This window comes from Rattus norvegicus, chromosome 1 (genome assembly GCF_021556685.1).
Source record: "Rattus norvegicus strain SHRSP/BbbUtx chromosome 1, alternate assembly SHRSP_T2T, whole genome shotgun sequence".
NCBI classification, from domain to species: domain Eukaryota; kingdom Metazoa; phylum Chordata; class Mammalia; order Rodentia; family Muridae; genus Rattus; species Rattus norvegicus.
In genome coordinates this window covers 60595491-60621013 of record NC_141534.1, presented here as the reverse complement: position 1 = coordinate 60621013, position 25523 = coordinate 60595491, and the positions used below count along the sequence as shown (strand labels likewise).

General features: G+C 42.5%; 1 protein-coding gene across 1 annotated transcript in view; it reads right to left on the bottom strand.

Annotated features, from left to right (window-relative positions):
* Positions 1 to 208: 208 nt before the first annotated feature.
* The window catches only part of LOC148007061 (sperm motility kinase Y-like), a 36780-nt gene continuing 11465 nt past the window's right edge, over positions 209 to 25523 (bottom strand). The window contains exons 3-5 of the mRNA XM_087602445.1: positions 20313 to 21233; positions 949 to 1071; positions 209 to 240 (exon numbers count right to left, since the gene is read on the bottom strand). Of these exons, the coding sequence (XP_087458571.1) occupies positions 209 to 240; positions 949 to 1071; positions 20313 to 21233 (1076 nt within the window). The remainder of the gene's footprint in view (positions 241 to 948; positions 1072 to 20312; positions 21234 to 25523) is intronic.

Below are 25523 nucleotides of genomic sequence, written 5' to 3'. Positions count from 1 at the left end.
TTTACTGTTGCATGACCTGTAGTGTGGAAACACCCCCATTTTTACCAGATCTCAGCTGTCCCAGGCCCATCTCCACTGACTGAGGACCTCCAATAATGCAGGACATCCAATATTTCAGGACCTCAAATGTGCCAGGACCTCAACTGATGAAGGACCTCCAATATCGCAGCACCAAAACAGTCACAGGACCTCCATTGTCCCATCACCTTTACTGTCCCAGCACCTCCACTCTCACATGACCTACAATGGTGCATAAACTCCAATGTCCGAGCAACTTCACTGTTTCAGGACCTCGATTGTTCCAGAACCTCCAATGGTGCAGGACCTCCACTGTCACCAGATCTCCACTGTCTTAGAACATCCACTCTATCATCAACTCGACTTGTGTAGAACCTCTCCTGGCACAGCATCTCCATTGTGCCTGGTCTGACATTGTCTCAAAACTTCAGCTATCACGGGAATTCCACTGTAGCAGGACCTCCTCTGTCTAAAGACAAACCCTTTTGCAGGACCTTTACTGTGCAAGGAACTCCACTGTTGCAGGACATCCATTCTTGCAACACCTGCATTGTCTCAGGACCTCCACTGTACCAATCCCATCTCCAATGTCTCAGGACGCCCACTCTTTCAGGACCTCCACTGTTGCATGATCTTGAATGTAAAAGGACCTTCGCTATCTCAGTGCCTCCACTGTTGCACGAACTACAATGTCTCTCAGTGCTTCCACTGTTGAAGGACCTACAATGTCACGGGTGCTGCATTGTTTTATCAACACCACGATCACTTATTACAAGGCTTTGCTGGTTATTTATTTTGAAGCTTAATGGAGAATGATGTTATTTTGACAAAATAAGAATTTGTTCCAAACCACTTGTGATTAATTGCCATATGTGCAAGGATCAGTTGCCCCTAGAAGATTGCATGAATCCATAGGCCTCTAGACCTCACCTTGTGGGAACCGTTTCCTTTTGGTGGTGATACCGTCCTGGTAAAGGCATGGGGTAACAGGACAACTCTGAAGTCTGGGGTACACATCAATCATATTGAGTCCTTGTTCGGAAGAGGAGAAATCTAGAAGAGGGAGAAGAATTGTCAGAAGAATTATACAGTACTTAAAAAGTTAAGACAGAAACGATTTTGCAGAAATGGATACCAGAGACAGAGCTAAGCAACACAGAGCAAACTGGGTAGAACAAAGCACAAAGGTACCTGTCCTTGCCTACCTGCCGCTGATTTTTTGGATGCTGTCTCCAGCCCTCATTTCTCAGGAGAGATACTGTCCTGTCCCAGGAGAGTTTTCTTGCTTGATTGAGCACAGGAACACTGCTTCATTTGGATATTCCTAATTTCTTGGACCATCCCTTGAATCCTCTTAGCCAGCCACTGATGGGGACAGACTCGCCCTCTCCTCATGCACAGAGAGAAAATAGGCTGTCTTCTGTGTTCTCATTGATGCTTCTGTTCGGCCTGAGGCTGCTTGTTGAATGAAGGAAGAAGACACTCTGGCATGTATGTTTTGTCCAGGTCATCTGTAGTGGCCTGAGAAGAAAGCCAGTCCCAGTGGTTCTTCTGAAAGCTCTATGACTAGAATATGGACAAAGGCATAAATGAGGCCATGGGGTTGACAAGTCCAATGTGTCAATGGTGGGTTGGTTTCCACTCCTCTGCAGTCCAGTCCTAGAGGGACAGCAGCATAATCATTAAGGGTAGGGAATGGAGCCATTACTAGACTCACTGTCTGAGCCTGGGTATGAAGCCAGGCATCAGAATAGCCTGTCCTTCCAGTAAGCAGTTGGATGCCATGATCCGCTTAGACTTTCTTTGATGTAAAGAATCTTTATGTCTTGTGTTTTGAATGGAACATGTTGCACTACTTCCAAAATTCCAGGGTGTGGCCTGATAGGTATCATTTCTTCATAGGGATTTGGGAAACGCTCCCAATCTTCTTTGAAACAGGGGTGCATTATCATGTCTATGACTGATATTTCTGGGTTTGACTGTTATTAAATGCTAAGCAGGTCATCTAGCTCTCTTGACACCCCACAGTGGTCAAGATGCACACCTGCCACAACCTGTCTTTTCACCTCTTATATTACAACAGAGGTAACTTTTTCAGCTACCATAAAATGTAAGACTAATATTCATATGTGGTTCTTTGGACCATCATAAGTATAACCCAGGAAGAGTTCAGGGGCATCAAAAGTGTTAGCACCGTAGTACAGGTTCAGCATTTGATCTGGTTTGTCTTGGGTACTAAGGCCAATGTCGATGATTTTGACTTTATTGTTCTTATCCACCATATATTTGTTTTGAAGTCCTGTATTTATTCTGTGCCCCTCACAGTAGATCCAGGCTGGTAATATCTGCATAAGTATTTCCCATACCTTGTCTTTCACTATGTAGCCATACTTTCAGATACATTTATGAAGACATTGAACCTCACACAGCTTCATGACAAGGTATCTACTTGTTTTCGTCTCAATTATTGAAGATGATGTTGGAGTGGTTAACCACAATTGTCATCATTGCCATGGTCATTATTGGATGGCATAAGTGCTTCTTCCTCACAAGGACTTGGAGGCCACTGTAGCAGGACATCCACTGTCTTAGCACCTGCTTTTTCCCCACACCTCCACTGTGCTGACTGTCCAAGCCTATTTTGTGCTGTCTTGCCTGTGAACTTCCTGCCTTTGCAGAAGGAAGTAGGATGCCATGGTCTGGTTATAATTTTGTTCAGTTGAAGTGTCCTTAGCTTCCAGCACTTGGAATCCTATATATTCCATTGCTCTTATACTTACAGGGTCTGGCCTGAGGGGGATCAGTTGCTCATAGGGATTTGGGAACTGCGTCTAGCCTTAGTTGAACTAGGGTTGCATCATGACCACAGTGACTTTTGGCCTATATCTAGGGTTGACTGTCATTAGGAGGCTAAGTAGGTCCTTCTGACACCACACCAGAGGCACCACACACTCCTGCTTCAACCTGTTTTCTCAACTCTAGAATGAAGAGAGAGTCAAATGGAAACTTTCTGACTGCCATGAAATATAAAACTCCACCTAAGGTTCAAATTTAGTTCTTTGGAACGTCATAAAATTTGCCAAAGAAGAGTTCAGGAACACAAAAAGTATAAGTACTGCAGTGCTGGTTCATCATTTACCCTGAATGGAATGGGATACTAAGGCCAAAGTTGGTAATTTTGACTTTCCCATTGATGTACAACAGAATATTCTTTGGCTTTAGGTGCCTGTGAAATATTGTGTGCCCATAGCAGTAGCTCATCACAGCTATTATTTACACAATATTTTGCTGGCCTTGCCTTGCTCTAGGTAGCCATATTTTGGGTGTATTTGTAAAGCTGTTGCCCTTCAACCAGCTCCATGAATAGATGTATTGTTTTGGTCTAAATTACTTGAAGAATCGAGATTATGTTGGGGTGATCAACCATCATCATCACTTCCATGGTCATTGCTGGCTGGCATTATTTCTTCTCTAATACAAGGACTTTGTTGGACACTGTCACAGGAACACCAGTGTGGTAGAAACTCTGTTGTCAAATCAACTCCACATTCTCAGGGCCTCCAAATTGCAGGGCCTCTCCTGGCACAGGACATACACTTTCCCTGTACTTCTACTCTCACAAAGTCTCAACTTTTCAGGACCTGAACTATTGTAGGACCTTCACTGTTGCAGAAAATTGATTCTCTCAGCAACTAGTATGTTGCAGGACCTCAGCTCGCAGAGAAATTCCACTGCCGCAGGACCTGCAAGGTCAATGTAAATCTAGAGTCTCAAGACCTCCACTGTTGCAGGAGCTCCAGTGTTGTAGGATGTCCAATTTTGCAGGGCCATCACTGTCAAAGGACCTCCTCTGCCACAGCCTAGACCTTCAGACTTAACTGTAAAACTAGTGGCATTCAAGTAGCACCATGACAAGGTATTATCTTGTCTCAGACTCAATTACTTGCGTAATTGAAATGAATTTGAAATGAAGTTAGAGTGGTCAAAAATCATCATCGTTACGAGCACTTTGATGTGCACTGTAGCAGGACATCCACTGTTCCAGTGTGGCTTCTGTCCCAGTACCTCCACTATCACTGGACTTCCAGTGTCGTAGGACCTTCTCACTAACAGCGGCTGCATTGTCAGGACCCTCAATTTTCAGGACATCTACTGTCACAGTATGTGTACTGTTGCTGGACTTTCATTGTCATTGCACCTAAACTGTCACAAGGTCATCCAATGTCACAGAGCAGTGTCTCAACACCTCTACTCTCCCAGGATCCCACTGTCACAGGACCTCCTATAACTCAGGAAATCCAAGTTCCATTACCTCAACTGGCACAGCGTGTCCACCCACTGATGTTGGACTTTCACTGTGGTAGCACCTCAACTATCACATGAAGCCCACTATTGAACGACCTCCACTTTTCAGGACATCTATTTCCTCTGAAACTAGAATTGGCAGGACCTCCTCTGTCACAGTACGTCTACTGTCGAAGCACTTCCACTATCACAGGACCTCTAGTGCTGCAAGGCTTTCACTATTATAGCATTTCTATTGTCGCCACACCTCTACTGGCTCTCCTACACCTGTACTGTCCCATCACCTTCTAGGTCAAAGATCCTGACTCGTGCATCAGTTGAAGTTTTTCAAGACCTCCACTGTAGCAGCATATCCACTGTCCCAGCTGCTACTCCACTGTCAAAGGACCTGAAATGTCTTAGGAACTCCACTGTTACAGGACCTCAACTGATGAAGCACCTCAACTGTCACAGTACCTCCACTCTTGCAGTACCTCCAAAAACTCAGCCACTCCACTGTCACAAGTCTTCCAATTTGAAGGAACTCGACTGTTGCAGCACCTCCACAGTTGTCGAAGCACCATTGATATGGCACTTCCCCTGTCCTGGGACCTCCATAGCTTCTACTCTATATTCTGAGGACCTCAACTGTTGAAGCACATCCACTGTCCCAGGACCTCCATTGACAATGGACCTCATTGTGTCAGGAACACCACTTTTGCTTGGTCTGTCCCTAAAGCCTCTGGGCTGGCACTAGCTGAGGACAGACTTTCTCCCTACTGAGGCATACCAGGAGAGTAGTTTGGCTTCTGTGTTCTTATTGCCATTGTTCTTCTCAGTGAGGCTGATTATTTAGTGTATTCATCGACACTGGATGCATGGATGCATGTTTCTCCAGTGTGGGTGTCATCTGGGGTGGCCTGAAGAGAGAAGGGCAGCACCAGGTGCTCTTATGCCTAATCATGGACCAGTTTATGGCCGCAGGGAAACAGAAAGCCATTGGAGGATGATGAGACCAGTGTGCTTAGGGTGGGGTAGCTTCCACTCCTCTTGAGCCCAAAGGGAATGAATCATTATCATCAAGGGTAGGGAATAACTGAACTCAATGTGTGAGCCTCTGTTGTTCAGCCTTGCACCTGGAGAACTTCCCAGGACAGTAAGCAACATGATCCCATGGGTTGATTATACATTGTAATATCTTAGGCTCTGGACTCAGTATGTTCCATGTTGTCCACAATTACAGGGTCTTGTGTGATGGAGCTCAGTCCTCATAGGGATTTGAGAAAGCCTTCCGGTCTTCCTTTAACCAGCGTTACATCATCACATCAGTGACTGTCATCCTATATTTCATGTTGAGTATCATTAAGAGGCTAAGCAGGTTATCCATCTCTTCTAACACCCAACAGGTGGCAGAATACAATTGCCACAACAAGTCTTTTCAAATCTAGTATGAATACAGAGTAAAGATCTTAACTTTTTAAGTACCATGTAAAACTAAGGTCCAAATGTCATTTTGTGGACTATCATACAGTTTGCTGGGCAAGAGTTCAGGAGTTCCAAAAGACAAAGCACCACAGTGCCAGTTCAGCATTGCCCTGGTTCAACTTGTGTTCTAAGGCGAAAGAAAGTCTATGATTTTAACTTACCCATTTATGTCCAACATAATCTTATATGGTTTGAGTTCCCTGTGTACTATACCGTGCTCATGGCATTAGCTCACAGTTGCTCTAATTTGCCTAAATATTTGCCTGACTTTATCCTCCTCTACCTTACCCCCATTTTCTGGTGTTTTCATAAAACTGTTGTCCTTCAATGAGCTCTTACTTGGGGAAATAAGATGCTGTTCAGGTGGTCGACCATCATCATTGTCTCTGCCTTGGTCATGAGTGGCTGGCACCATTGCTTCTTTAGAAGCAGTTTGATGGTCATGGGGCTGCCAGGGAGCTGATGGTGTGGTATTGGGACCTTGGTGTTGCTCCTGTGTCCCATGGTCCTTAAGTCTTTGTATTGACAGTGGAAGTATACCTCCTCAGAGGAGATTCTGCTCAGGTCTAGGGTGTTGTAACTCCTCCTTACTATGTGTAAGCATTTTAGTTAAAAACTACAAATATTCCCTAGAAATAACTTAATAAGAATAGAATAAAAATGATGAAAAAGATGTAGTGAAATTACTATATGTGTTAACTCAAAATGAGCAAAATGTCTTGTGGATTGCTCTTTGTATTTTTGCTTTCCCAACAAGGTGGACCTGTAGTGCAATAGATCACATATTCAGATGATGTCAGGTGAAATAGTATTTAGCCAAATAAAGGTTACTTCCTCTGATTGGACAATGGAAGGGAAAGGTAGAGCAGAATGCATTGGAAAAGGGAGAGAAAGAAAAATAGAGATGGAGGATGTGGGCAAGAAGGAGATGGAGGAGGAAGAGGTTGAAAATGGAGCAGACCCCTGTGGCCTGGAGGAGCCACAAATAGCTAGAGATTTCATAAATGGGCAATAGAGTGGTGTAGAGGTGTATTTGTCCAATCTAATCGCACACTTTGTCGTTATATTATTGAGTTTTCTGTTCCTTGCATTGGCGTTTTTGGTTTGGAGATTTACCCATGTAAATCTGGTTAGTATAAATCTCTGGTATTTTCATTTCAAATGACGAAGGCAAGTCCTGTGAGAGGTACTTTACCCAGCCTTCTGCAGGCCAGCCAGAGGGTGTGGGTGGGATGAGAAATGCAACAGCACTCCAGGCACTTCAGTTAAAATTTGTTTGGTTAAAGTAGCAAACTAACAGCAGGAACCAAGACAAGATGGCTTCATAGAACTAGCCATGTAGGGTGAACCTAACCACTGATACCAGAGCATAGAATGAATTAGCATGGGTTTAATTTAAAACTACATGCAATAGATGACGTCGAGTGTGGTAGTCAACAATCCACTAGGGAGTTAGGATTCTTGTCCTAGGGATGAGAGAATTAGATTCCTGAATGAGCAGAGATGAGTCAAGGGACTCCAGCACATGGGAATCTTAAACACAGGGATAGACAGACCCAAATCAGGCTCTGAGTTCTCCTCCTGTAAAAAGAATCAGTATAATGAATGGCTCCAGGCAGAGAGGGAAAGTAAAGGGTGCCTGCTTTTAATAAAGTTTGGTTTAGTTGTTGCTAATTTGGTTTAATTGGATAGAAGAGGACACAATTTTGGCCTCAGTCACCTGGGGAATTCCTCCTGAGGTTCAGAGCTAACTCAGGGAAAATGGGCCCAGATTATCTGGGAGCTCCTGCTGTGCAGGGAGAAGCTGAGCTAACAGAAAAACTACAACCTGCAAAGCAGACAACAGAGATTGGATGAGGATAAAATCCTCTAGGAAAGTCTCAGTGTCTCACAGGATGCTCCTGTTCTCTCAAAAGTGGGTTCAATATCCTGGCCTGGCAGATTAGAAAAGGCCGGAAAGAAAGGTTTCTACTGTGCTTGTTTGGTTTAGTTACTTTGTTGAGAATTTAATTTTCAAAATGTGTGTGATTTTGAATTTTCTGGTTATTTTACTATTTTTCTGGGAAAGATGTCAAGCTAAAAATCTTTCTGGTTACTGGCTAAAGGACATGCTAGTTTGGGAGAAAGACCTTATGTTTCTGCTTATAGGAAATGTAATTAGGCCCTGGACTCCTTCCAGAGTTCTCTGGGTCAGAAAGGGCAGAGGGAGCCACCCTGAAGAACTAGAAAATTCTAGAGAACCAAACAAGAAAGGTAAAGATTCCTTCACAAGGCATGAGCAAAGACTTATGATTGGTTATTTTTTTTTAAGGAAAACAACATTTAATTGGGGCTGACTTACAGTTCAGAGGTTTAGTCCATTATTTTTTTTTTTCATCTTTATTAACTTCGGTGTTTCTTATTTACATTTTGATTGTTATTCCCTTTCCTGGTTTCCAGGCCAACATCCCCCTAGACCCTCCCCCTCCCCTTCTCGATGGGTGTTCCCCTCCCAATCCTCCCCCCATTACCACCCTCGCCCCAACAATCTTGTTCACTGGTGGTTCAGTCTTGGCAGGACAAAGGGCTTCCCCCTCCACTGATGCTCTTACTAGACTATTCATTGCTACCTATGAAGTTGGAGAGCAGGGTCTGTCCATGTATAGTCTTTAGGTAGTGGCTTAGTCCCTGGAAGATATGGTTGGTTGGCATTGTTGTTCATATGGGGTCTCGAGCCCCTTCAAGCTCTTTCATTCCTTTCTAAGATTCCTTCAACGGGGGTCCCATTCTAAGTTCAGTGGTTTAATGATGGTATTCGCCTATGTATTTGCTGTATTCTGGCTGTGTCTCTCAGGAGAGATCTACATCCAGTTCCTGTCGGCCTGCACTTCTTTGCTTCATCCATCTTGTCTAATTGGGTGGCTGTATATGTATGGGCCACATGTGGGGTAGGCTCTGAATGGGTGTTCCTTCTGCCTCTGTTCTAAACTTTGCCTCCCTATCTCCTCCCAAGGGTATTCTTGTTCCCCTTTTAAAGAAGGAGTGAAGCATTCTCACTTTGGTTATCCTTCTTGAGTTTCATGTGTTCTGTGCATCTAGGGTAATTTGAGCATTTGGGCTAATATCCACTTATCAATGAGTGCATACCATGTGTGTTTTTCTGTGATTGGGTTACCTCACCCAGGATGATATTTTCCACTTCCATCCATTTGCCTATGAATTTCATGAAGTCATTGTTTTTGATAATTGTTTAAGTAGTATTCCATGTGTAGATGTACCACATTTTCTGTATCCATTCCTCTGTTGAAGGACATCTGGGTTCTTTCCAGCTTCTGGCTATTATGAATAAGGGTGCTATGTGTGTCTTTGTTGTATGTTGGGGCATCTTTTGGGTACATGCCCAAGAGAGGTATAGCTGGGTCTTCAGTTAGTTCAAAGTCCAATTTTCTGAGGAACGTACAGGCTGATTTCCAGAATGGTTGTACCAGCCTGCAATCCCACCAACAATGGAGGAGTGTTCCTCTTTCTCCACATCCTCGCCAACCTCTGCTGTCACCTGAGTTTTTATCTTAGCCATTTCTGACTGGTGTGAGGTGGAATCTCAGGGTTGTTTTGATTTGCATTTCCCTGATGACTAAGGATATTGAACATTTCTTTAGGTGCTTTTTGGCCATTTGATAATCCTCAGCTGTGAATTCTTTGTTTTGCTCTGAACCCCATTTTTAATAGGGTTATTTGTCTCCCTGCAGTCTCACTTCTTGAGTTCTTTGTATATTTTGGATATAAGCCTTCTATCAGTTGTAGGATTGGTAAAGATCTTTTCCCAATCTGTTAGTTGTTGTTTTGTCCTAATGACAGTGTCTTTTGCCTTACAGAAGAAGCTTTGCAGTTTTATGAGATCCCATTTGTCGATTCTTGATCTTAGAGCATAAGCCATTGGTGTTCTGTTCAGAAATTTTCTCCAGTGCCCATGTGTTCCAGATTCTTCCCCACTTTTTCTTCTATTAGTTTGAGTGTATCTGGTTTGATGTGGAGGTCCTTGATCCACTTGGACTTAAGCTTTGTACAGGGTGATAAGCATGGATCGACCTGCATTCTTCTACATGCTGACCTCCAGTTGAAGCAGCACCATTGCTGAAAATGCTATCTTTTTTTCCATTGGATGGTTTTGGCTCCTTTGTCAAAAATCAAGTAGCCATAGGTGTGTGGGTTCATTTCTGGGTCTTCAATTCTATTCCATTGGTCTATCTGTCTGTCTCTGTACCAATACCATGCAGTTTTTATCACTATTGTTCTGTAATACTGCTTGACTTCAGGAATAGTGATTCCCCCAGAAGTCCTTTTTTTTTTAATTTAGAGAATACTTTATTAGTTTTTGTAATCAAACCCACGTATATAAGACCTTACATATTTAATACAGTGTGTTACCCCTGTACAAATGGAAAAAACTTAAGTTCAACATTTCTAGACCAATATGGCTGTTAATTTCTGTACAGTGCCAACTCAACACAGTAAACAGGGATACTTTTTCCGAAGTTGACAGCACAGCTAAAGTTTCAAAAAATTCAAATTATATATCTGTATATATATATTTATATTTATATAAAAAGACCAATAATAGCAGTGTGTTATGCATCAACAGCAGCAACAGCTTTTCCAGGTTCTGCAGTCATCTGAACAAAACTGTAGAGACATCCAGCACACTCCATTAAAAAAAAAAAGTAAAAAAACAAAACACGAGAAAACAGCACAGTTCTGTTACTCTTGTGGTACCTGGCACCATTTTTTTTTAATTAGCTTCTCAATCATCATCTGGAAAGAAAACATTCTGAGCAACATCATTAAAAACAGCTCTGATAAAGCACGGTCACTACTACGTATCATAAAGCAGGTACAAGCTATTTTACATCCACAGAGGTATGATACAGTACTGTCCTACATCTATAATACTAGAGGATACAATTTAAAAGGCATTATTTGAGACTTGATTCTACTTTTCCAGCAGAGGGCCCAAAGGATGGTGTGACACAGCTTTGTAAAGAAACATACTCTAGACAGGATTTCCTTTCACTAGTGGCACACTTCTAAGGATTCATTCTCTCCATGAATGTCAGCTAAAACCGTTATTAAAAAAATGAAATATCCCTAGAACAAAACCGTATAACTACCGGATTCACATGAAGATGACCTAGTGGAGACAAGCTGGACCTCACCTTACCAACAAGCTATCAAATCTGTTATGTTTAAACAGTGAGACCTCCAAGGAAGGAGATGCCAAGTAGTGCTTACTCTTGTGGTACCTGGCACCATTTTTTTTTAAATTAGCTTCTCAATCATCATCTGGAAACCAATCGAAGATGAGGATTGAGAGTTCATCTTGGTGGATTTTTCCTTTGATGAATATGAAGTGTCCTTCCTTATCTTTTTTGATGACTTTTAATTGAAAATTGATTTTATTTGATATTAGAATGGCTACTCCAGCTTGCTTCTTCTGACCATTTGCTTGGAAAGTTGTTTTCCAGCCTTTCACTCTGAGGTAGTGTCTGTCTTTATCTCTGAGGTGTGTTTCCTGTAGGCAGCAGAATGCAGGGTCCTCATTGCGTATCCAGTTTGTTAATCTATATCTTTTTATTGGGGAGTTGAGGCCATTGATGTTGAGAGATATTAAGGAATAGTGATTATTGCTTCCTGTTATATTCATATTTGGATGTGAGGTTATGTTTGTGTGCTTTCATTCTCTTTGTTTTGTTGCCAAGACGATTAGTTTTTTGCTTCTTCTAGGGTATAGCTTGCCTCCTTATGTTGGGCTTTACCCTTTATTATCCTTTGTAGTGCTGGATTTGTAGAAAGATATTGTGTAAATTTGGTTTTGTCATGGAATATCTTGGTTTCTCCATCTATGTTAATTGAGAGTTTTGCAGGATACAGTAACCTGGGCTGGCATTTGTGTTCTCTTAGGGTCTGTATGACATCAGTCCAGGATCTTCTGGCCTTCATAGTTTCTGGCGAAAAGTCTGGTGTGATTCTGATAGGTCTGCCTTTATATGTTACTTGACCTTTTTCCCTTACTGCTTTTAATATTCTTTCTTTATTTTGTGCGTTTGGTGTTTTGACAATTATGTGATGGGAGGTGTTTCTTTTCTGGTCCAATCTATTTGGATTTCTGTAGGCTTCTTGTATGCCTATGGGTATCTCTTTTTTTAGGTTAGGGAAGTTTTCTTCCATGATTTTGTTGAAGATATTTACTGGTCCATTGAGCTGGGAGTCTTCACTCTCTTCTATACCTATTATCCTTAGGTTTGATCTTCTCATTGAGTCCTGGATTTCCTGTATGTTTTGGACCAGTAGCTTTTTCCGCTTTACATTATCTTTGACAGTTGAGTCAATGATTTCTATGGAATCTTCTGCTCCTGAGATTCTCTCTTCCATCTCTTGTATTCTGTTGGTGAAGCTTGTATCTACAGCTCCTTGTCTTTTCTTTTGATTTTCTATGTCCAGGTTTGTTTCCATGTGTTCTTTCTTGATTGCTTCTATTTCCATTTTTAATTCCTTCAACTGTTTGATTGTGTTTTCCTGGAATTCTTTCAGGGATTTTTGCGATTCCTCTCTGTAGGCTTCTACATGTTCTCTAAGGGAGTTCTTTATGTCTTTCTTGAAGTCCTCCAGCATCATGATCAAATATGATTTTGAAACTAGATCTTGCTTTTCTGGTGTATTTGGATATTCCGTGTTTGCTTTGGTGGGAGAATTGGGCTCCGATGATGCCATGTAGTCTTGGTTTCTGTTGCTTGGGTTCCTGCGCTTGCCTCTCGCCATCAGATTATCTCTAGTGTTACTTTGTTCTGCTATTTCTGACTGTTGCTAGACTGTCCTATAAGCCTGTGTGTCAGGAGTGCTGTAGACCTGTTTTCCTGTTTTCTTTCAGCCAGTTATGGGGACAGAGTGTTCTGCTTTCGGGCGTGTAGTTTTTCCTCTCTACAGGTCTTCAGCTGTTCCTGTGGGCCTGTGTCTTGAGTTCACCAGGCAGGTTTCTTGCAGGGGAAAAGTTGGTCCTACCTGTGGTTCCAAGGCTCAAGTTTGCTCGTGGGGTACTGCCCAAGTCCTCTCCGCAGCGACAGCAACTGGGAAGATCTGCGCCGCTCTTTCCGGGAGGCTCCGTGCACCAGGGTTCCAGATGACGTTTGGTGTTTTCCTCTGGCGTCTGGATGTGCACAGAGTGCAGTCTCTTCTGGTTTCTCAGGCGTGTCTGCCTCTCTGAAGGTTTAGCTCTCCCTCCCACGGGATTTGGGTGCAGAGAACTGTTTATCCGGTCTGTTTCCTTCAGGTTCCGGCGGTGTCTCAGGCGCAGGGATCCTGCCGCTCCTGGGCCCTCCCCTACGGGAACCCAGAGGCCTTATACAGTTGCCTCTTGGGCCAGGGATGTGGGCAGGGGTGGGCAGTGTTGGTGGTCTCCTCCGCTCTGCAGCCTCAGGAGTGCCCACCTGATCAGGCGGTGAGGTCTCTCTCCCACAGGGTTTGGGAGCAGAGAGCTGCTGCGGGCCGGGATCCGCGGGTGTGGGACTTCCGGTGATTGGTTATTATTAAATTTGGCTCATAAATAGACTATCTTTTCACATGCTCAAACAAAGAGCAATTTCATCTTGAGTAGTCAAGGTATTTTATGTTAAACTGGTTCTCAATCGGCTTAGCAATCGAGCCTTAGGATGCAGAGTAACAAGTGCATAGAAGTAGCCATGGAGGCTGTGTGAAACTCTGATGCTTGTGTTTAGCCAGACTTAGTGCTGGGTTATTTTAAAATTGCATGTAGCATAATGTGCTTGAAATGAACTAAAATCAAAGTTAGAAAAATAGAATATATATCATGGAAAGATATCAGGGAAAAGGCTAAAAACAAAAATCCCAAGTAAAATCCAAACAAATAACCAACTTTATATTCTGTTCAGCAGAGTCATGAAGCTCTCTAGAAGGAGACAAGAGAGGATGCATCTGTTGGGCTATCTCAGGCAAACTCTGCACCAGAGCACCTGTTCAAAGAGATTAGGGCATCATTACTATATCATGGATGTTTACGGGGAAATTGAATAAATTAACAGCTGAGTTGTGGAATTCTATAGATCTATAAAATAATCCGCAGTGGATAATAAAAAGTTATGAAATATCTTCCAGCTTCTTAATCAGAACTATAAATTTTCAATGTAGCCCATGGATGCTGAGGGTAACTGTGATTTCAAGGTCATTTCCAATCATCTATGTTAAGTGTTTTGACTCAAGGAAAGTGGCATTGCCATAGATGAAATCAGTTAAAGGCATATTTATTTCAGCTTTACCAAGTAACTGGTCAAAAGTCAGTTCAAAAAGTTGCCATTATTGAGTGTACTTTTTTCCTCTCAGTTACTTCATGTATTTTCTCACTTATTTAAATTTCCATACATCTATACAGTAAAATATGGTCTTATCAACCCTAACTACTCTCCCTCAAATTCTAAAAGATTCCTCTCAGAATCCCTCTTTTAACTCTATAGCCCTGGTTAGTCTGGGACTGGCTGTGTAAATCAGATTAGTCTAGAACTCACAGAGGTCCACCTGAATCAGATCCTGGGTTAAAAGTCAGCACCACTAAACCACCCCTCTGTGTGTGTGTGTGTGTGTGTGTGTGTGTGTGTGTGTGTGTGTGTGTACAGAAATACACATAAACACATTTTTTGTATCTCATTAAGCCCTGTTAGACCTGGTCAGGCTTGCATACTGTGTGTACAGCTGTTCACTGGGAGTCGTACCAATGGCCTTCCCCCAAGGAAGAATGAATTTCTATCAGCTGCTGTTAACTGCAGCTCCTCATTTGATGCAAGGGCTTATAATTTCTTCTCCCACCCATGCATGATGTGCAGACAAATGCCACATCTGTCACTTTACTCATATACTAATAAAATGTTGTGGTGTTTTCAAATATTTATATATATATATATATATATATATATATGTATATATATATATATATATATATATTGTGCATGTATAATGACACATCGTATATACTCGTAGTGGCTATTCCTAGTTGTGAACTTGACTATAAGTGGAATGAACTACAACCCAGAATTGTAAAGCTCACCCTTGATCCTGATGTTGAGGCTGGGAGATACAAGTTTCTGAACTGCATCTTGGCATGGAGATCATGAGGCAAAGTGGCTAGGAATCTCAGGAGCTTAAGGCAAGGAGGTCTCTGAGTTCAAGGTCACCTGGGACAAAGCAAGTCCCAGATCCAGCTGTGGTTGTATGCACCTTTAACCTGGGACACACCTTCTGCTGGGGATTTACATGAGGACATTGGAAGAAGGAAGAGTCTCTCTTTTTCACCTGCCTGTCTGCCTGCCTTGTGGGACTGAGCCACTGCTAGATCCTTGGACTCCCATTCATACCTGCTGCTGATCATGGTTGGGGAGTTGGACTACAGACTGCAAGTCATCAACCAATTGTCTCTCTGTACAGAGATTACCCATAAGTTCTGTGACTCTAAAGAACCCTATATAAGACAATTCTCTTTTATAATATATAATTTCTATTTATATATTAATGTACAATGTAATTTATTACTTTATTCATAATTTTATTACACACATCCATATATTTATATGTAAATAAAACACAGGTTGTATGCCTATGAAACGGTAACACACTGCATACTTGATGACTGCTGCCTTGTCCCTACTCCCTACTGCAGGGGAGAAAATGGACCAGTCTCACCAATGAAAAAGGTAAACTAAAATGTTAACTACTGGGTGGAAATACAGATGGTGTGCATATAAAATAACATCTTCTTGATTCCTTCTTTAGAAATTTTTCTTCATTTGTTGAAGTCACTTTTTATGATACATTATTATATGATATACTATCTCACAGTTATTAAGGTAAGTTATTTTTATTGTTACTACAAAAGTATACACATAATGTTTGCTACTTCCAGTAATGTCCGGGTAAGGCTTCATGCACATGACTGCATTGTATAATATTTCCCTATGTGATCCAAAAACTCTTTTGTTGTTATATTATGATCTCTAAGCAGAATATTGATGATCCTGAAATTATATACCATACCTAAGATTTTTCTCAAACATTTCATTAGCTTTCCATAGAATGCTATTGTAAGTGCATTTGACTGTTCAGTTCCAGGGTATGAATTCCAGTAGAGTACTTTCTGGATAATAGTTCCTTACAAAATGCTGTTAACTGCTTCCTCCAAGAAGTTAATTTCTTGTTTTATAATTTATAAATTATGTTTAAATGGAAGATAGAGAAGGCAGATGCTGGATTATTTAGTACCAAGCTGGTTTTCTGTCCTGATGTGGGTAAGGGCTGGTCACTTGTTATGTTTCTCATTCCTTTAGATTTGTAGCTGTTTTAGACTTTATAAATAATCATTTTGAGTATTCCAAGTCCATAGGCATTTTCTGACCCAATTGTCCATTTTACAGGAGTATTTTTCTTAGAAGTTTGGAACCATAAAATAGAAATTTTCCTAACTAGTCAAGATTCCAGGGTATACGTGGGTAGGATTTTGCTCATTTCCTGCTGTGTGATTTCATTGTGCTGTTCTGACCTTGTTTTTGCATAGGGTGCTGGCCGGTATAAACTGGAAATGTATGTTAAGTCGTTGTCCAAGGCAGTGTTGCAGATGTGGCCAGTATTTGTTTTAAAGGAATCAGTGAAGGGCATTCTGCACTCGAGCTTTGTGAAAGAGTGTGCAGATGCTCATGGCTGTGGATGCTGTGTGGTGTGAAGAACACTGCAGTTCATTGAATATGGTGTGAGGAATGCTGCTGTGCACTGACTGTGTTGTGTGAGGAATGCTGCTGTGCACTGACTGTGTGGTGTGAGGAATGCTGCTGTGCACTGACTGTGTGGTGTGAGGAATGCTGCTGTGCACTGACTGTGTGGTGTGAGGAATGCTGCTGTGTACTGACTGTGTGGTGTGAGGGATGCTGCTGTGCACTGATTGTGTGGTGTGAGGAATGCTGCTGTGCATTGATGCTGCCTTTTTTCCCCACTGTTTTTTTTTTTATTAACTTGAGTATTTCTTATTTACATTTCTTTTTGTTCTTTTTTTTTTTTTTTTTTTTTTTCCGGAGCTGGGGACAGAACCCAGGGCCTTTCTCTTTCTAGGCAAGCACTCTACCACTGAGCTAAATCCCCAACCCCACCTTATTTACATTTCAAGTGTTATTCCCTTTCCCGGTTTCCAGGCAAACATCCCCCTCCCCCCTCCCCTTCTTTATTGGTGTTCCCCTCCCCATCCTCCCCACATTGCCACCCTCCCCCCAACAATCTAGTTCACTGGGGGTTCAGTCTTGGCAAGACCCAGGGCTTCCCCTTCCACTGGTGCTCTTAGTAGGATATTCATTGCTACCTATGAGGTCAGAGTCCAGGGTCAGTCCAGTTAGGTAGTGGCTTAGTCCCTGGAAGCTCTAGTTGCTTAGCATTGTTGTTCATATGGGGTCTCGAGCCACTTCAAGCTCTTCCAATTCTTTCTCTGATTCCTTCAACGGGGGTCCTATTCTCAGTTCAGTGGTTTGCTGCTGGCATTCGCCTCTGTGTTTGCTGTATTCTGGCTGTGTCTCTCAGGAGCGATCTACATCCGGCTGTCAGCCTGCACTTATTTGCTTCATCCATCTTGTCTAATTGGATGGCTGTATATGTATGGGCCACATGTGGGGCAGGCTCTGAATGGGTGTTCCTTCTCTGTCTGTTTTAATCTTTGTCTCTCTATTCCCTGTCAAGTGTATTCTTGTTCCCCTTTTAAAGAAGGAGTGAAGCATTCACATTTTGATCATCTGTCTTGAGTTTCATTTGTTCTAGGCATCTAGGGTAATTCAACCATTTGGGCTAATAGCCACTTCTCAGTGAGTGCATACCATGTGTGTTTTTCTGTGATTGGGTTACCTCACTCAGGATGATATTTTCCAGTTACACCCGTTTGCCTACGAATTTCATAAAGTCATTGTTTTTGATACCTGAGTGATATTCCATTGTGTAGATGTACCACATTTTCTGTATCCATTCCTCTGTTGAAGGGCATCTGGGTTCTTTCCAGCTTCTGGCTATTATAAATAAAGGCTGCGATGAACATAGTGGAGCACGTGTCTTTTTTATATGTTGTGGCATTTTTGGGGTATATGCCCAAGAGTGGTATAGCTGGATCCTCAGGCAGTTCAATGTCCAATTTTCTGAGGAACCTCCAGACTGATTTCCAGAATGATTGTACCAGTGTGCAATCCCACCAACAATGGAGGAGTGTTCCTCTTTCTCCACATCCTCGCCAGCATCTGCTGTCACCTGAGTTTTTGATCTTAGCCATTCTCACTGGTGTGAGGTGAAATCTCAGGGTTGTTTTGATTTGCATTTCCCTTATGACTAAAATGTTGAACATTTCTTTAGGTGTTTCTCAGCCATTCGGCATTCCTCAACTGTGAATTCTTTGTTTAGCTCTGAACCCCATTTTTAATAGGGTTATTTGTCTCCCTGCGGTCTAATTTCTTGAGTTCTTTGTATATTTTGGATATAAGGCCTCTATCTGTTGTAGGATTGGTAAAGATCTTTTCCCAATCTGTTGGTTGCCGTTTTGTCCTAACCACAGTGTCCTTTGCCTTACAGAAGCTTTGCAGTTTTATGAGATCCCATTTGTCGATTCTTGATCTTAAACTCATGATGTAGACCAGGCTAGCCTTGAAGTTCTGATCCCCCTACCTACTGTGTGTCTTGAGTGTCTGGTATTACAGGCCCATTTCTCTATGGATTAGTAGCCCATGGAAGAGTCCATGATCCCATGACCCTCTAGTTCTCACCCTGTGGAGCTATTGGCCTAAGGGGGAGATGGAGTACATCTGAAGGGATGAGTCAACAAGACAACTCTGTAGAGTGGGGAACTCATCATTCATATTGGGTCCCTGCTGAGAAGAGGAGAAATCAAGAGGAGGGAGGAGATTGGTGTTGGGGAATCCTCCTCTTCCTCCTCTTTCTCCTCCTCCTCCTCTTCTGCTGCTAATGCTGCTGGTGCTATTGCTGTTTCTCCTGTTGGTGCTGTAGCTTCTACTGGTGTCTTTTCCTTGGCCATGTGTCTGAAATCACCTCCTGTTTATTCTCAGGACATGACAGAATTTCAAGATGGCACTGTGAGAGAAAAAAAGTCAATTTATTCTAAGCAAAAATCTTATGCAGTAGAATACTTAGATTACCATTTGGAGCTTTGATTGCCTTATTATTTTATCAAATCTTCTCTTCTACTTCTCAGTTAAGATTTTTGAAAGAAATCATTTAGAAATGTTACATATATATATATATATATATATATCAATTGCTAGGTCTTAGGAATGAAAAAATCAGTATGCAAAACAATATGCATGCATGCAGGATTCTGACCATCAACAATAACCAACAAACTAGGTTGTTGATACTTATTCAGTGACAAACCTTGTTATTAATTTTAAGGCTTAAAGGAGTGGGATGTTACATTTGAAAACATAAGACTCTGTTCTGCAGCACTTGTGATTGATGACCACATGTGCTAGAACCAGTAGCCCATGGATGAGTCCATGAGCCCATGAATCTCTAGTCCTCACCCTGTGGGAGCTATTGGCCTAAGGGGGAGCTGTAGTCCATCTGAAGGGATGGGTCAACAAGAAAACTCTGTAGAGTGGGGAATTCATATTGAGTCCCTGCTGGGAAGAGGAGAAATCAAGAAGAGGGAGAAGGCTTGGTGTTGGGGAAACCTCATAAAAGAACTTAGAGAAGATACAAGGTAAGAATTGTGGGGAAAATGGAAACCAGAGACAAGAGGAAGGAGGAGCATAGAGCAAACTGGAAAGGACAAAGCACAAAGATACCTGGGCTATGCCTGCTGCTTGTTCTCTGGACTCTCCCTGTGGTTCATTTCTCGGGTGAGATGCTGTTCTGCCCCAGGCGAGGTTTCTTTCTCCCTGGCAAGCAGCAACAAAGATTAATCAGGGCATTTGCTATATTCATGGTCCACACCTTAAAACCTCTCTGCCGGACCCTGCTGGAGATGGGCTTATCCTCTAATGGGGCTCTGTGGGAGACTAGATTATCTTCTTTTATTTCCTTGTTGCTACTCTTCTCACTGAAGATGCTTGTTGTTCGAATGTATGGGACACTCATGGCACATTTGTGATAGTGGTCCTGTGTAGGTGTCATCGATAGTGGCCTGAGACGACCAGCCACAGTGGACTTTCTTCCTCCTTTTGTATGAACCTTCTGGCCATAATGAGATATGTGACCTTGGGAGAATGACACCTGCAAGGTGTCAAGGACTGGCAAGCTTCCACTCCTCTTTCTTTGTAATCTAAAAGCAGCAGCAGGATCAAGGCTAGGAAATGGGGCTGCAATGGGACTCACTTGCTGTGCCTGGGCTTGCAGCCATACCCCGGGAGAGCCTGCTGTTGTAGGAAGCAATAAGTTGCCATTTCCACATTATATTTTTCTTTTTATTAGGGAGTATTTTATTACAGAGGCTTGAAATCCCATGCATTTCATCGCACCCAAAATTTCAGGGTCTGGCCTGAGGGGAAGCAGTTCTTCACAACGAACTGTGAACCCCTTCCCGTGTTCTTTGAACCAGGCGTGTTTCATCACCTCGCTGGCTGTTGGTCTATACATTGGATTTACTGTTAGTAATTCACTAAGGAGGTTCTCCAGTTCTTCTGAAACCCCACAGGGGGCAGGATACACCCCTGCAACAACTTGTTTTTGTAATTCTTGGATGATCACAGAATCAAATGGGAGCTTTCCCACTACCATATAATACAAGACCACTCCTATTGTCCACATATCATTCTTCATCCCGTCATACAGAAGTCCAAGGAAGCGTTCCGGGAAACCAAAAGAATATGCACCGCAGTGCTGGTTTAGCATTTGTCCAGGTTGTGTTTCGGTGCTAAGCCCAAAGTCGATGACTTTGACCTTTTTGTTTTTATCAATCATTATATTGTCCAGTTTGAGGTCTCGGTGAACAATCCCCTTTCCATGGCAGTAGCTCACTGCTGATAATATCTGTTCAAATATTTGCCGGGCCTCATCCTCCTCTATGTGCCCTGACTCTCTGATGTACTGGTAGAGTTGTTGGCCTTCCACCAGCTCCATTATGAGGTATATTCTAGTTTTGTTTTCAATGACTTGTAAGAGAGAAACAATGTTGTGGTGCTTGATCTTTCTCATTATGTTTTCTTCTGTCATGGCTGGCCGGAACCACTGCTTGTTCTTTCGGAGAACTTTGACCGCCACTGGGGTTCCTGTGAGCTGGTGGTGGGCCAGGAGGACCTTGGCATAGCTTCCTTTTCCAATAGTCTTCAGTACTTTATATTGGGAATGAAAGGTTCCCTCCTGAGAGATACTGGGATCGGGACTAGAAGGTGGTAACTCCTCCTCAGTCTCTGTAGGCATTTTATCAGTACTAATGCTACCTAAAAATAACAAACAAATGGAATCAAATAATGAAAAAGATGGAGCAATTCAGGAACTAAAATTACAAATGTGGAACCTAAAAGAAACAAACGAAACAAAAAGAAAAAAATAATAACAAAGAAAAGACTAGACTAGAAAAATAGAGTAAAATTATGAACAGGGGGAAATATGAAGAATCATCAGTAAAAGCCACCCAAATAACCATCCCCAAAAGAGAAAGCCAAGAGCACACAAATACTAAATGTAATGATGAAAATAAAAATCGTTATACTACAATAGGATTGGGCGGCCAAAGCTGATCAATACTGTGAATGGATTGTTTGAAGAAAAAGGTCAGATAAAAGAAATGAGAGGAGAAAGACTGAGTATAAGACAAAACAAACAAATGTAAAAAGCCAACACTTAAGGGAAAACTCCATTGAATTTCAGGACCTAGTGATCCACAAAAATCCACAACTCTCCAGAGCAAAATACTGAAAATTAAAATTAACCAACCACAAGGAATAAGGCAGTTAAATATCAGTGAATAGTAAACCTTAAACAAAGGCCGAAGAGTCAAAGTGTCACAAAGGGCAAATTTATATCAAGTCTACGCCAATGATTACTTGTACTCAATAAATAGAGAAACAGGAATAATGTAAAAGGATGAAACCGCAGGGCATTGAAAATGGAGATAGAGTTAATCATCCGACTGCAGAACCGTAAATAATCAAAGCAGTAATATAGCATGTGAGAACATAAAAACCACTAAAAAATGAAACCAGCAATCCATAATAAATAAATAAATAAATAAAACAAAAAACAAAACCCCAATAAGGAAATAGCCAGTGGCGTGGCAATATGTGACCTAATTCTTTCTCTTGAAGTCATCCAAAAATCAATCAATCAAGAAATAGGCAGCCAGCCATCTACATAGGCCTTTAAACTGATATTATGGGGCTGGCATACCAAATGCCTGGGAGCGACTGGTCAGCCAGCCCAGATACTTGGGCAGCTGCAGGCCAGTGAGAGAGCCTGTCTTGAAAATACGGTTGAGAACCTGCCTCAGGAACAGCAGCCAGGGTGACTTCTGGCCTCTACACTCTCTTGCACTGAGGTGCAGGTAATATAGATACAAGGGGCAAAAGGGGATGGGCACGTGCACACACATACACACACACACACACACACAGGCACTCACACAGGCACAGGCACACACATAGGCACACACACAGAAATACACAGAAGTGAACTTATACTCACACAAACTCTTACAAACACCCAGATTCACACAAAACACGCATACTTACACACAAGCAAACCTGGAAAAACACACGTCAGACACATACACACATACACACAGGGATACACATACTCACAAGAAGACATACACACATACAAACACATACACACATACAAACCTGTAAACTCACACACTCCTACATATACTGACAAACACACAGGCAAAAGTGTACACGCACTCACACACAGGCCAATCTGTCAACACACACTCTCTTACACACACTGATACATACACATATACACAGTTCAGTAAAATTCGATACAACCACACACAGCTCACTAGATACAACCAAGTCGCAGAGGGCTCCACTCCACACCTCCTCTCAAAACACTCAAAGAATTCCAGACCTGGCAACAGCTTAATATGTGTTTGCTGGGCCGCCTCACAATCGCTCCGCATGAGGTCACAATAGGACCTGTCAACATGGTTGGGAAGGACTCTGAGACCATGGCTTCTATGGGCTATGGAAAGACTTTAGGCTGTTAGAAATAAAACCCTGTAAGATGTTTAGCTGTCCATAGTTCTCTGTTTTGAATGTTTACTCTGCATCCTGCTTTAAAGTCCTGATGTCTACACTCAGGGTGTCACGTTATCTTTGAATACTGAAAGATTAGCCTCAAACTGATGGTATAGTTTTCTTTTTTTAAAGACAAAGCTGTTTCTAAACTGACCCATCAAGAGGACACTGTTCTCATAAGTCCTCAGAAAGGCTCTAGGTTATCATCAAACACCTGAGACAAAGCTGCAGGACTAGGCAGAGACTTGAGTTTGAATCCCCCAAACGCCTAATGGATGCATCAGCAAAGCTCATAAGCTTTCTCTGTGGAGAAGTTAACATGGACCAACAGATTAGAGGGCCAGAGCCCCACCCATGCTGGGTGGACACTCTCCTTTGACATCCAACACAGAGATCTTTGTACAGAGATCAGGAGAAGGCTTCTCTGAATAGCTGTGCAGAGCACCTCAGGCTCAGGGACTCAGGACTGACAGCCATAGAATGCTGTAGAGGAACCCTTTGTGATTCAAGGGCTCATCTGCCTGGGTCCTGAGCCTCTAGAGATGATCCCAGGACTGGGCTGTCTCTGCTTATGGGCTCAGACAGGGAGGTGCCAGGGGATTTGCCCTTGGCTCCTGAGAGTAGAGCAGTTTTTCTTTCCCTGCCCCTGCTTTTTGAACTTTTCTTTCCTTGGGAAAATGGAAGGACTGGAAGAAGTCTGGCTATGGTGAGTGAGGCTGGCTGGGAAACTGCTCGCTGTTCTCCATTGTCATCCTGCTGGGGGTTTGGAGTTGTTGGCAGGTTAGCCTCTCCACCATTCCAATCTGCTTCTCTCCATTTAATCCAGGCATCTCTGTCTCTTCGCTTCGTGACATGGTTGCACAAGTCCTACCTTTAGCTGCCACTCCAGGGCATAAGTCCCTCAGTGAGTGAATTCCAGATGGTTCTGTCTAGAGAGAAATTGTACAGGGTCGTTGCTCAGTATGTAGGTACATGGAAGAGGATACTGCACGGCATCCAAACACATTTCATATAACATCAATCCACATACTCTGGTACTCATCGGTTCTATTTACACCTTTCGCGATTACTGCTATTCACTGTACTGTGAAGTGTGAATTTTTATTATGTTTCACTTCTGCAAAGGAAGAGACAGTGTTTAGCCCTGGAGATTCCAAAGGCCTAGCTGGAAGGGAGGCCTTGACACACAGGTGTGCTCCTGGGAAATAGCTCTTTCATAAAATGCCCCGTTGAATCCCATGATGTGTGGATTGCTCTATGCCCTATCTTGGGTTGACCTCAGTGTGTGTGTGTGTATATATATATATAAACTTGAGTATTTTTATATACATTTCCAGTATTCCCTTTCCCAGTTTCCGTGCAAACATCCCCTTCCCTCCTCCCCATCCTTCCCCCCCTTGTCGACCACCTCCCAACAATCTAGTTCACTGGGGGTTCAGTCTTAGCAGGACCCAGGGCTTCCCCTTCCAATGGTGCTCTTACTAGGATATTCATTTTCCATGTTCCCTTCCCCAGCTTCCAGACTTTAGATGAGTGGATGCCCTGACTGATTTTTACACAGGATAAAAGTCGGCTACATTTGTGTTTGATTATTAACAGTGCCTCTGGAACTAAACTCAGATCATCAGCTATTCCTTTCACCTCTGAACCATCTCAAAAGCTCACACTATATATTCTGTTCTGTCCTCTGTGTACCATGTATTGCTATAATCACCAGCATTGTTAAAGCAAGCCAAAGGAGATTTATAAAATCTTCAGATTTTGAAATTTACATTCACACATAGCTTGTGCTACACATCATTAATCCCCCTGTCAGGAGAGAGAAGGTCTCTTTACTGTCCAAACCACCCTTGTGTACAGGGTGAGTTTTAGGACAGCTTCAGTTTGTGGTAACACTCTGTCTCAAATTAAGCACACAACAGCAACAACCCAACCACACGCACACAGAAACACATGCATGGAACACACACACACACACACACACACACACACAAACACACACGAGCACTTTCAGGTTGCTACCCTTCCCATTCCTCAAGTGAGCATTCAGTGTAACTGTACTTTAATCTCACCTACCTCTGTCCTTCCAGTCTGTAGGCTTCTCTTAAACCCTCAGGAATTGGCAACTGACATCAGGCCGGTTTCTGCTTGCTGGTGGGGAAATTGGGTTGTGTTGCTTTGTTAATCTGTACTCCCTTAGCCATCTTCCCCAGGCCCTGAGAAGTTTCCATTAACCTCCTTCAGAGTACTTCAGTGTTTTTAAGTCCTACTCAACAAAGTAAGAAACCATTTGGTTTGATTGCAGCATTTAGGATTGTGTTGAGTAGGTACCAGCAGAATGTACACTGTTTATGAAGTAGGTCTGTGAGTAAGGGCTAGGTGTAATTTTATCTGCTGAGTGAGTGAGCGTTTGCTCCATATCGTTACCCATTTTGGTTTCTGTGGTATTTTTATTCCTATAGACTAAACGGTTTGAGTTTGTGTTGGCTT